General features: G+C 40.7%; 1 protein-coding gene across 2 annotated transcripts; it reads right to left on the reverse strand.

The window, feature by feature from the left end:
* Nucleotides 1-8: 8 nt before the first annotated feature.
* LOC143359759 (uncharacterized) lies at nucleotides 9-12435 on the reverse strand. Of its 2 annotated transcripts, XM_076797957.1 has the most exons (7): nucleotides 11991-12435; nucleotides 5381-5506; nucleotides 2497-4047; nucleotides 2119-2403; nucleotides 1806-2036; nucleotides 1483-1664; nucleotides 9-1384 (listed from the first exon to the last, which is right to left on the reverse strand). In XM_076797957.1, the coding sequence occupies exons 1-7, from the start codon at nucleotides 12123-12125 to the stop codon at nucleotides 925-927; spliced, it is 2970 nt and encodes a 989-aa protein (XP_076654072.1). In that variant the 5' UTR covers nucleotides 12126-12435; the 3' UTR covers nucleotides 9-924. The 2 variants fall into 2 exon arrangements, with proteins under 2 accessions (XP_076654072.1, XP_076654073.1); XM_076797958.1 differs by lacking the exons at nucleotides 9-1384; nucleotides 1483-1664; nucleotides 1806-2036; ... (1 more) ...; nucleotides 2497-4047; nucleotides 5381-5506 and adding exons at nucleotides 6054-10681; nucleotides 10988-11131.
* Between the last annotated feature and the right edge of the window lie 395 nt (nucleotides 12436-12830).

Raw genomic sequence — 12830 nt, forward strand, 5'->3', positions numbered from 1 at the left:
ACGCAATATATTTAAAAAAAGAATATTTTATTTTTTGTTTTATTTTAAACATTTTGTTTGGTTTCAACGGCAAGAATTTGTTCGTCGTCGCTCTCCAATATTATAGTAGAAAGTCAAACGGTGTAAAAAATCTGTAAATATGTCGGTACAGACGTTATTCTAAGTTCTTCAAACCGGAGATCGTTCCATTGTATCAAGGCCTAACTGTTTTACGTAGGAACTTCTCGTTGCGAATTTTTGTAGAAATATCAGTCTTATTCCTTTACTTATAACTGAAGTAAGCGTAACAGCATCTCGTCTAACCTCGACGAAACTAGTAGCATTAATTAAAGAATAAAATGGCGCTTTCTTTGGTCGTGAATTCGAAGTTTCCATAAGGCCGAGCTTTAGATAGCTCTTCGAACGAAAGTCGACGCGCGCGACGTGCAAAATACCCTTAAACTAAACGGTTCGACTTTCGTGCAAATCGATTTTCTTACGATGGCCTAATCCCGAGGCTAATCGAACAAATGCGAAAAATATAAGGTATTCTCGTTAGAAAAACATCGAAATAACCTTATAAAAGAAGTCTTAAATACTAATGAGTATCCTAATCTACGAAAGCACATAAATGATTGTTCGAATGCGTCGAGTATGAGAAATAGCGTAAGACCTCAATTATCGTTTAACTTAACGTTTTGGACACGTTCAAACTTAAGTACTCTTAAATGGCGTATGGCGTGTGTAATGAACAGTGCGACAAGTCGCTAACATCGAATCGTTGATTAGAAATGAACTTTACTAGTTTTGTGATATCGCGTACTCTTTAATATTACTGCTTTGTACTGTTCGGCACTGCCGTAATGGAATTTGCGCGCGTGCAGAGACTATCGATTCTAGCCACGCTTCCATCGAGAAGCGATTGGAAACTTCCCGATCCCAAGTCTATAATATTTCAAGTATTCTTACGTTCTCGTTTTCCAAAATGAATGTATCGTTCGTTTCGGTGATTTGAATCGCACCGAGTTCGCCGGATCCCGTTAGCTCCCCTACCTCCTGATACCTCACGTTATCGCAAGTCCACATATTATCCGGAGATTCGATGCAAGAGATATTCAACCCTAATTTCATTGCAGTCTCTTCTTTGTCGTCTACAGTCTTTATCGATATCTCTTCGTTGTCGGCAGTCTGTTTCTCGAAGAAACTTTCGAAATTCAATGACGAAGAATCCTTACTGGTTGTATCTTCGGTTGACTTGATTACTTTGCTAATCGACGAACTCCTTTCCTTTTTTATCAAAAGGTTCTTTAGTTCTGGATTTGCGAGAAACGGTTTACACCGTTTCGTGTGTATCTTCATGTTGTCGTGTCGGTTGAAAGATTTGTCGCATCCAGGACAATGAAATCTAACGAAAGCAAGACGAACGATTAAGCAACTGTTGTCCATTATCGAAGGAGATATTACGCGAAGAAAATATTATATTATATTATTCGTTCGACTCACCTAACCCCGCTGTGCACCGCCATATGAGCAGCCAAGTGAGACTGTTGCCCGAACGTCTTGCCGCAAACATTGCACTTGTATTTTCTAATTCCTTCGTGCTTCAAGAGATGTTCCTTTAGTATTTGACTGCTCTTGTACACATTTGTACATAAAGTACACTTGTACTTTCCCGTAGAATGTACCTAGAATATTTCATAGGTCATTTCATGTGAAACGTCCCACTGCGAAACGATCTGAACTGATGCTACGTATTTCGCTTTAGCGCATTGCATTTCAGTTTCGATAAGTGAAAGTTAGTAACAAAACAGAAAACTATAGCTTACGTTTTGATGATTGTGCAAAGCTTTTTTCGATTTCATGTGTTTGCCGCAAACGTTGCAGACATAGTCCTGCATGTGAAGGTTTTTGTGGTGTGTTTCCAATGCTTCCGCGTTTGATAAATGAGCGGAACATAGTTTACACACGACGACTTTATCTCCCTTGTGAACGATCATGTGCGTGCGTAATTTGCTTCTCGAGTAGAATTCTGCGCCGCAAATTTTACAATTGATGTCCTATAAAATTGATACGAAAGGCTAAATAGGTATACAATGCGATACAGCGTGATCGTTTCTGTTTGACAAATGTTTCTGTTACCTTGATCGGTTTGTGAGTACTGCTGTGATAACTTAGCATTTGTCGAGTCGAGCTTGCAAAATCGCAAATCTTACACTTAAATGGACGGGCTCCTGTGTGGCTATTCATATGTTGCTCCAACAATCCGGCAGTGACGTATCTCTTTCCGCAAAGATCACACGCAAACGGTTTGATCTTTAAATGACTTTTCCTGATATGGCAACGAACGTTGCTAACTGTTACCGTAGCAAAGTTGCATGCTTTGCATTGAAACGGTTTCATCTGCAAATGGCCCCAAATATGTACCTGTAACGAGTTTCAAATTATAGGGCGTATTGCCAACGTTGCCATAGTGTTATGCTTCTCTTTCGACAGATACATGTACTACGATAATGTTACCTGACACTTGTCCATCCGAAGATAAAGACTTCCGCAGATGTTGCAACGAATGTTCTTCTTATCAACTACCGTCAAATTTTTTTGTACTTCTTCCGAGTTAACGATAGACATATCAATTCTATAGTAAGACTCGATTTCCTCTTTTTGTTCTTCACTTATCAATTCGGAAATCTTAGCAAACGATCGATCTTTGTTCTTACTTTCCTCGGACGTACTCGAGCTCCGGTCCTGAAGACCTCGGGAAAACTGTAAATCGCATTTAGAATCATTTTTGGTACTGTCAATACCGTCGGTAACCTCGATACCGTCGACATTGTTGATTACGTCCGATTTAACGACTACCGATACAGAACTTTCTCGCGACGATCTTATAACGGTCGCACGAGTTTGTTTTACGGACAGTAGATTCGTTTTCGGCTGCTCGGAATCGTTGGAATCGTTTGAATCGTTTGAGTAGTTTGAACCGTTCGAATCGTTTGAATCGTTCGAATCGTTTGAATCGTTCGAATCGTTGGAATCGTTTGAATCGGTATGAGTGGTGACGGCGACTTCCGAATTTTTCCTATCATCCTCCCGTTCGGGATTCAACCGTAACGACAAATCCAGATCGATGTCTTGATCCTGGTCGATTGTAGTACCAATTGTTCGTCCCTCTGTCAGTATCTCGTTTGGAATCCAAACAAGTTGGTTCGGCTTTCCAGATTCCTGAGAAATTGCTTCTACTTCTACTTTCTCTTGCTTCACGATTACAGATATTGCTTTGCTTTTCGTGAAGCTGTCCTCTTTTGTTTCCACGTTTAAAGATTTGTCCTTCAAATTCACCTCCGCTATGCCACCGATGAAACCGTTATTCGCATCATCATTTTTAATGTAGCGTTTATTCGACGATATCGTTGCTATTTTATTCTCCAATGGTAGTTCGATTTGCGGCTTGGTCAAGGTCACAGCGTTCTTGGTTACATTCGATGTACCGTTCGTGCAAATTGTACCCAGACACCGTCTCTTGCGTGAATTATTCCCGTCGCGTTCCGTCTCATCCGAACCTTTCTGAGATTCTCTTTTTATATTTAAGGATAAACCAGCTTCTCTCAGTTTCTGTAACTGAGTTTTTCGGCCTCTTACGCGGCCTTTTGGTTGTGCTAAAGCTATTTTATCGTTTGCTTCGCCTTTCTTCATTGAAAATACACAGCTGTTCAAGAATTCCGACCCATTGGCGCGAACGATCCCTTTCTTCGAGATATCCTTTATCGACATCGGACTTCCGCATGCTAAAGCGTTGTCGTTACTTATTTGTTCGCCCTTCGACTTTTGCTCCTGAACAATCGCATTGTTCGTCGCCGATTGTTTTCTATCGTCCAGTGTATTTCCTTGCAGAATCGTTTGCGCGTTGGGCCGAGCATCGTTCGTAGACCGGTCCTTCTTGCCGGGCGATGAAACTTTGCTTCTTCGTTTGGTTTCGTTTGAGGATGGCAGGACATTCTCCTTGTTAGATTCGGCGTCATTTTCGTGCTGCGATATTCTTCTGGGGGAATTCTCCGACGAGTATTCACTCTGTTAAACAGAAAAGAAAGGTCTGAACGCTGTAACAATGATCCGCCATACTTTTCCAACTTCACGGGAAAGACTCGAGGAAAGAAAAAGATCCTTGAATTATCAACTAATCGTCGTACATTCAGAACAACTGATTAAACAACAATTCGCATTTCTAATGAACAATTCTACAACAATCCATGAACAAAATTGAATGTTTGAAAGTTTGAAAATGCTTTGGTTCGCCGTTTCAACGTACAGTGATTTCTCTATATATGCCGCCAAGGTCTGGATGATAAACGTCGCGGAATTATCCCCACTACCGCAGGTTAAACAACGTAAGGAGTCACGAAGGTCGAAAGACGTCGGACGCCGAAGAGTGTAAACATAACACGGCTTGAGTACAGTGACTCCCACTAATATTCGTACGTTAATTGATGTAATAGGAATTATTTTAGTCGATAAGCTTCCCACCTATATTGTGATATGATGGTAATGTTAGTACCTGAATATGTCTAGGAGGCATATTGTTATTTATTATCAGTACTTTGTTCATTCTACGTATGTCCGCTGATAGGCCAGTTCTGGCCTAAAGCGTAATAAATAAAAAAATATATATTCGTACGTTTTTAAAAATCGCATAACTTAACTTTGTCAATATTTGACTATACTACTTGAATTTTGTTCAGAAGTTAGAACAATTGGATTACTACATAACGCGAGAAAAATGTTTGATTAAAATTGCAGAGAAAATACTAAAAGTTATATTTTGCAACTTTTTCATGTGGACTTACATTGAAAATTTACTTTCGCCCTTAAGTTTTCATAGTTAAATGTTTGTAGCTCAGTGCAATGTTGACCGATTTAGATGAAATATTCAGAATATGTATAATTGATACAGATGTGCAAAACGTACTTTTTAAATTTTTAATATAAGCCCACATAAGAAAGTTGCAAAATACAACTCTTAGTACTTTCTCTGTAATTTCGACCAATTGCAATTTTAATCGAACATTTTTCCCACGTTATGTAGCGATCCAATTATTCTAACTTCTCAACAAAATTCAAGTAGTATAGTCCAATATTGACAAAGTTATGCGATTTTTAAAAGCGTACGAATACTAGTGGGAGTCACTGTATGTCTCCTGGATGATGCAAGACGCTGGCAAGTCCCGTGTTGTTGACATATATCGAGAATTCACTGTATTTAGGTCGACTAATTAGGAGATACTATTATACTTTAGGATCGTTCTGAAACTGTAACGCGCTAACGTTGCGACGTACTACAATACTGTAATTGTAATGCAACCGAATGCAGATTCGAGTCAGATAAACGTATCGCTACAGTGCTTACAGCATCCTCCGACAATGAGAGTTTCGTTTGTGTGTGCTGACAACAACTGTAAAAGTCGCACAAGAACTCCAACGCGCCTATGCACCGCAAGCAAACAACGTGTGGCAATCCGTCGTTCTCTTTGATCTGAAACAAAGAAAAAGAAATTTCGATGTCCAGGCTGGTCTGACAATAACTCGGTCTGGTCCACGGGACAAATGATTGTTGACGGACGACCCGTTCAACGGATTCCTATATAGGAGAACCGTTCGAAGAACAAACAGATCCAAAGAATCAAATCGAAAGAATTTTCACCCAATTTTTGAAAAATATTGAAACTTTATTAAGAAGAGTCGTGGAATCGTTGAACAAATTCTTCTTTATTGTCGAAAAATTATCATATACGCTTATTATTTTTTACTGGGCACTATCTTAACCACATATTAACAGCTATACTTATGAGAGAATGTAATGCCATCGACAAGTACATTGTCTCCTAGATGGAAAAATAGTTTCGTCAGATTAACAAACGCCTCGTACAAAATAGGAGTTATTGCTTACATCGCTATTTGAGGAAAGTGTATATAATAATAATAATATTATTATTATTAATAATAATAGTAATAATAATAGTAGTAATAATAATAAAAATAATAGTTATATTAAGATGTTAATATCTTTCGCGCGATACCAGTTGATAGTTCTCGCGTGAACAACTTTCTATTTCTGATGATCTACTCTACTATATGTATATCGGTAATCGTTCCGAGGGAAAGTAACGACCCATGAACGTAGAAAAGTTCTTTGCGCTCGAATCTTGAAGTGTGCAACAACGAGACGCGCGCACTTTGATTCGTAGAAAGAGATATGTTTGTGTCCACAGTACCGACCGTAATTGTAAGTTCATCGCATTCCGAACATTATTCCTTGCTCGTCCATACCATCGAATATACATAGATACGAATAGTTTTCAGTGTTTAACCTCTTAAGCACGGCGCGCTCGTCCGCAAATCTATCTCCCAGGGACGGCGCGCCTGGCCACGGATGGCACAAAAGCCGCTATAGTGGCGTTACCGTTCAAACTGATGCTTTCCACGGAAGCCGCTAACGGTGGCGTACAGTGCTTAAGAGGTTAATCGAAAAATTAAAAAGAAGGAAAGAAGAGGAGAACGATTCGGAAGTAGAAATGAACTTACAACTACGAACGGTAGCGTACAGGCCGATGACGGCTCAAGATAAATGCTGCACGAACGAGATACACCGGTGACTCTTTTCTTCCTTTTTCGACACTTTTAAATAGTTAATATCAAAACACGTCATTGATAAATAACAGGCCGGTGTCCTGGTTCATGCGATACACCTAACGCTTATACTAAGGCTCGAACACGACTGTTCTTTTCAAGGCCAAGATAAGGTCAACTATCAAACGTAATCAATTGAAATTGACGTCCTTTTTAAGGAAGATCGATTATATCGTCGTTTTAACGCTTATACAACGCTGGAACAAAATATATATATACACAGGGTGTTTCGTAAATGGTGGGATTCCTAATGCTTGGAGAAGAAAAAATTATGTCAACATATGTCCGGAAAATATTAGTTTCTGGGTTATTAAAGTTTTTATGCCACAATTCTCGTCACATCGTCTTAAAGGCCCGTTTGAAGGCATCGGCAATGTTTTTGAAGTAATCGCCGGTCTATGTTTACGTTATCGGGGTGTATCATTCTTGTTTATAATTTACACTTTATAAATGAGACGGCGAGCTGAGACTTGTATTGAGACAGGAGGTGGACACATTGAACATTTCCTCTAAGACGATGTGACGAGAATTGTGGTACAAAAAGTTCCATAACTTAGAAACTAAATATTCCCGGACCTATGTTAATATAACTTTTTTGTCTTCTCTAAACGTTAGGAATAAAGTTTCCGGAACCATTTACGAAACACCCTATATACACACATACACATATGTATGTGTATATGTATATCGAGTCCCTCAAGGCACTTGCGTATAGTTTCTACGTTTTTCTCTGTAGATCGCATACAAGCTTCTCGCAGCACGATCGACGATGGACGCTATTTTCGCATTGAAAACTTGGTTACTTTTCACGTAGGATCCAGAAAAGGCAGTTGTCGATGGACTTTTCCCGCGTTTTCCGCGAAAGACCACGTCGTCCGTAACAAGTACACTTCGCTCGGACAAGTGTTGTATAGGTCTTTAAGCGTTTATAGGTTTAGGTTTCTACGAGCATTTTTACCGGATCCTTGCGCGCGTATAGATCGACTAGTTTGAAAAGAACACCTCGGTCAAGCGATCATGTTGGTACGCGCGATAAGATCGTAGCGTTTTCCGCTGCAGGGTCCTTCTCAAACTCGACAAACACTATGTACATATAAAATATGTCTTATATGTAAAATATAATCGAAAATAGAGTAAAATACACGTTGCCCCGTGTATCGTGTAAAAATGTCCCAGTTCATCTAAAAACAGCTGTGTAAAAATAGATAGAAAATATTTTGTTATACCCCTTTCGGTCAGGGTACTCGACTTTGGAAGCCCTATCCATGCTGTACTCGGGAAATTTTTTGTGAATCGAGCTATCTTAGGAAGTTAACTGTGCGGTGAACATACAAACAATTTTCAAGCTTTAATATCGCATCGAATTCGATTGTTTGGCTTCCTTGTTATCGGGAATTTGAATTGGCGCTTTTGCAAAACGTCTCTTTCCGCCAATGTACATGAATCGCCGCTTGCAAAATATTCTAATTGAACAAATTAATCGGCAGGAAGAATTTCTGTCCGGTAGCTCGTTTTTATTGTAATCTTGGTAAAACCGAATCGGTAGCATGTTCACGTTTATGTAAATGGAAAGAATACTTGAAAAGATCTCGGTACTTCCTTAAATGCACGCTTACTACGTTATGTACAAAATAAGACTAATGCACCAAAAAAGTATGATATGATATGTGATATATGATACGATACGATACGAGCGACAAGACTGAAAGTGACTCGATCGATTACAGTTGTAATGTAATCGACTGGCATGACAATACGCGTTGCAACTTGTTTCGATAAAGACGAAGATAAAGGTAAAAATGAAAACGGTTTAAAACGAGCCCTCGCGACGATATCAAGTCAAAGAAGAATTCCATGTTCAATTTCCACCGTGACGGCGATATCTTCGAATCAGTTCGTTTTGCGAGTACATTGTCATGCGGCGAGAGACGACGAGTGGCGTGTACAGGATCGCGCAACAATTTCCGTAGATCGTGTAACAGTAAATAAAGTTTGAAAAAAAGAAAGTTGAATTTCGAATACAGTGAAATCGACTTCTGTCGATCGACGTACGATAAGGAACGTTTTGTTCCTTATCGGATGTTGCTTTGTGTTGAAATGTAAAGATTGTTAACAACAACAACAACCACAACAAGAGCGGAACAACTGTTGTGAGCCGTTATTTTTCGTTAGACACGGCGGAAATCACGTCCGTGCCAGCAGTTTGCTGTTTAACGATACCAGTCTTTTTATCTTCGAAATGTCTTTTTCTATGTACCTTCATGTTGTCGCGTCTGTTAAATTTTCGCCCGCATTCCGGACAAGCGTGCTTCTTTTCGCCGTGCACGTGCCGATGCGCGGCCAAGTGACTAGCTTGGGCGAATCTCGCGCCACACTTTTGGCAAATATGTTTCCTCAGCCCCTCGTGTTTCAGTAGATGCTCGTTCAGGAATGCTTTCGACGCGTATCTATTGTTACAGACGTTGCACACGAAAGGCTTAGGGTTGGTGTGCTGCAACACGTGAGCCTTGTATTTCGACGCGACTTTAAACGTTTTGCTGCACACCTCGCAAGTGTAGGTAGTCGCGTGACGCGTTTTAATGTGTTCGTTTAAAACCGAAAGACTCGAATAGAGATTGTAGCAAAACCGGCACCTGAAGTTCCGACGATTTTTCAAGTGAACGCTGGCGATATGACTCAACAGCCTCGTACGATACGGAAACACTTTACCGCAATACTCGCAAGCCAAGTTCTGCGGGGGTAAATGCGATTTCATGTGTATCTGCAACGATACTTTGTGATGGTAACTCTGACCGCAATCCGTGCAAGAGTACGGCCTCACGCCTTTGTGCACGTTGTCGTGCTCCATTAGGTAAAACTTCGATTTGAACCTCTTTGGACATTTTGGACACTGTATCGGTCTGGGATTGGTATGCGAGCACCGTATATGTTTCATCACGTCGGACTTGCATACGAATTTCGCGTTGCATAGAATACACGTGTACTGTTTAATCCCCAGATGCGTCTTCACGTGGACCATACATTTGTCTTTGCGCTCGTAGAATTTACAGCACAGCTTGCACGAGTAACCATTTTGATTATCCGTTACGATGTGTTCCATATTGTCGTCCACGCGAATCTCCTCTCCGTCGATCTTGAACAGTTCTTCCGGGTTCTGAGAAGCCTGCCATTTTTGCTCGAATTCGGCCGAATCCTTTGACTTTGCCGAATTACCATTCTTTAGACTGCTGCTGATGATAGTATTTATTATACTGTTTACCTCCACGCAACTTTGATTCTGTAGAAGACCAACGATAGACTCGTCTACCAAACACGAACCTTGGTCTGGAAATACTCTGGCTCGTACCGTGGCAACGTCGTCGCTCTCTTTCTTACACAATTCGACCGTGAAACTGATATCTTCCGTGTCGTTGCTTTGGTTTTTCGATTCCTTTGCGGACACTTCTATGTTCGGCGAGTTCGACACGATGGTCAGAAGTTTGTTCAAAGCTGACGTTGGGATTTGTATGGTGTTCGGATCTTGTTGTTTACCACTGGTCTCGCTGACATTACTGCGAGGACTACTCACGCTTATCTCTGCGGTATTACAATGACTTCTAAGCCTATTCGCGATCGGTCTATCGGTTGTTATTTCATTCGTCAAAATAATTTCTGTGTTTTGCCTGCTTCTGAGCCATCTCGTAGGCGTTGTTTCGGCACTCTGAACAACTTCGATACTGTCTATATTATCCTCCGTTATGCTCTCAGCAGTGGTTTGACCTTTAGCAACTTCGGTACCGATACTGTTACCATTATTGTTACCATTACTGTTACTATTACTGTTACTGCTGCTGCTACTGCTACCATTAGTGTGACTGTTCGCTTGATGTTGACTTCGTAAATTTCTCTGAGTCTTCGGTGTCGTTTTCGAAACGCGCTGTGCTATACTTTCCTTGGCTGGAGGATTAAGATTTTTGTCGATGTCGTTGTTGTTATTGTTTGTCGATGTGCTTGGTGCTGTTTCTTCAGTCTTTACTTCTGCCTAGGGATAAATTGAAATGTAGATAGAAATGGGTACCAGAAGTTTACTAATTTATACGGTAAGAAAAGTCTAGTCTGGTATTTCGGCATGTACTTGAAAATATGTGAAAAGCCACGTTATTTTAACAGGAATCGCAACATTATTGAAAACAGAAAACTTTTGCCAGCCAAAATACCAGATATTGCTTTGTCTTCTCCGCTTCGTTTAAATTTGATTGAAAATAATGCAAAAGAAAACGAGCCGCATGCTCCGGTGGCATCACGAACGAGCGGTAGAGTTGTGCATTAAAATGGAATACGAACTTACAATCTCTGTTAAGGGTGGTAGATTGTATCGATCGCGTAACACTTGTTGGGTGCGAAGACACTCCTCTTGGAAGTCGCAAACGAATTCGAGCTTGCCCAGACACTGAACACAGATCGCCTTGGGCAGAGGATCCCTCTCATCTATCTGTGATTCAAACAAAATACCTAAATACTAAATATATGTAGGATTTTAATTTTTTAACGGACAATCCAATTCCGTACTATATTCGTTTCGATCGCTTTTAAAAACGTCTTATAGACCCTACCGCTCTGTAAATATACCACTGACAAAATTGTCGACTGTGATCTGGTACCCATTCTAGCTGCGCATAATATCGAGCTTATCTTCTAACCCTACAACGAAATGTCGCACAAAAAACATATTACAAGGCATACCTTACTAAAATATCAACGACACGACACAGCAGAATAGTAAACCGTTTCTAATATATGAATCTTATTTTGGTAAAATGCATAATTATTGTGCGGCATGCAATTTATAACGCGTCGTTCAACTCTCTCCTATAAACATTAATACTTATTTCTATATCGAGGTATTGTTAATCTTTCGACAACAGGAATCGAGTTAAATATTGGTGAAACTGTTACATGTGTAAAACCGGTGTCGGATCGTAAAATAAATAAATACTTTGAAATTCGTTCGAGTCAACATAGCAAAATACGTATCTCTGTATATATGTATATACGTACGCGTAGAGATATCTGCAATTCTGCAGTCTAATTAAAACGTAACGAAAAATTGAAGATTTTTGTGTCGCTTATTCAAAATGGATATATGGAGAAATAGAGAAACAATTGATGGTGAATGAAAATAATAGCGAGGCAACCTGAAAATTGCTCGGGGGAAAAAAATACAAAGCAACAAAGGAAAGAGAAGACCTTTTCTTCGCTTACTCTTCTCCCCCGGCCATTTTTCTAACCCCCTCCTCTGCGATGGAACTTGGGCCCGAAGACCCCATGACACACCTCTGCCGTTTACTCACCAGAATGTTGATTTTCGAATGGATTTTCAGGCCTAAAAGTCTCTTGGTGCCTTCCTCGCTGAACACGTCGATATATATGCTCTCGTACTGGCCGCAAAGTCGACAAATCTGCGCCTCTCCCTCCCCCAGCTCCATTTTTGTTTACGTTGAAGGCTGCCTGAATACGCTTTCGACTACTTGGATCCACACCGAAAAATTTCGGCCGTGCGACAGTGCGACTGGTGCTGGTCCGTACTATCTGGCCGATCCCCGAGCACCAGCTACCCACCCCGGCGATACCACGTTTCTTGGCCTCTGCTTTTTCCCGGTGAAACAAACATAAAGGATAAACAAAAGACTAAATTCTAACGTTAGCGTTACTACTTGCTCGTTGGTGCTCGTTGGTCTGGCACGGGGATGTAGCCGCGTTCGGGTCAGACCAGCAGACCAGCGCACATTCGCTACACCTCCCGCTCCTCCCGCCCCTCTCGCCAATCACCGTGCCGTTCCACCACCACCCTTCGTAGCGAATACGAATTTCGACCAATCGGCTCTACCTTTTTCGCTTTACGCGTCCGCTTTCTTCGCGATTGGTCCTACGTTTTACCTACCGCGCTACCACTTAAAACCATTCTCTTATATACACGCGTATCCCTCTATATACGTACATATGTAATGCATTTAGATCGGCGATATTACAGAGAGTTTTTCGATCTTTTTTAATCGACTTTGAACGATTCTAAGCGACTGTAATCGATTTCCTTTGAAATTGGTTCGATCATGATGTACAGTACCGATCGCATTTACTTACTTGTTTCAGAAATACCAACCGTCGTAAGATTCATCAAGTTGGTGCTCGAT

Source organism: Halictus rubicundus, chromosome 12 (assembly GCF_050948215.1).
Source record: "Halictus rubicundus isolate RS-2024b chromosome 12, iyHalRubi1_principal, whole genome shotgun sequence".
Classification (NCBI taxonomy): Eukaryota; Metazoa; Arthropoda; class Insecta; order Hymenoptera; family Halictidae; genus Halictus; species Halictus rubicundus.

What these genes read in the sequence shown, in the direction of transcription:
- LOC143359759 (XM_076797957.1), bottom strand. Translation starts at nt 12,125, where the DNA reads ATGGAGCTGGGGGAGGGAGAGGCGCAGATTTGTCGACTTTGCGGCCAG. An exon ending in TCTCATTGTCGGAGGATGCT is followed by an intron (nt 4,048 to 5,380) that starts GTAAGCACTGTA and finishes TCTGTTTAACAG; the next exon opens with AGTGAATACTCGTCGGAGAA. An exon ending in TTCGGATGGACAAGTGTCAG is followed by an intron (nt 2,404 to 2,496) that starts GTAACATTATCG and finishes AACTCGTTACAG; the next exon opens with GTACATATTTGGGGCCATTT.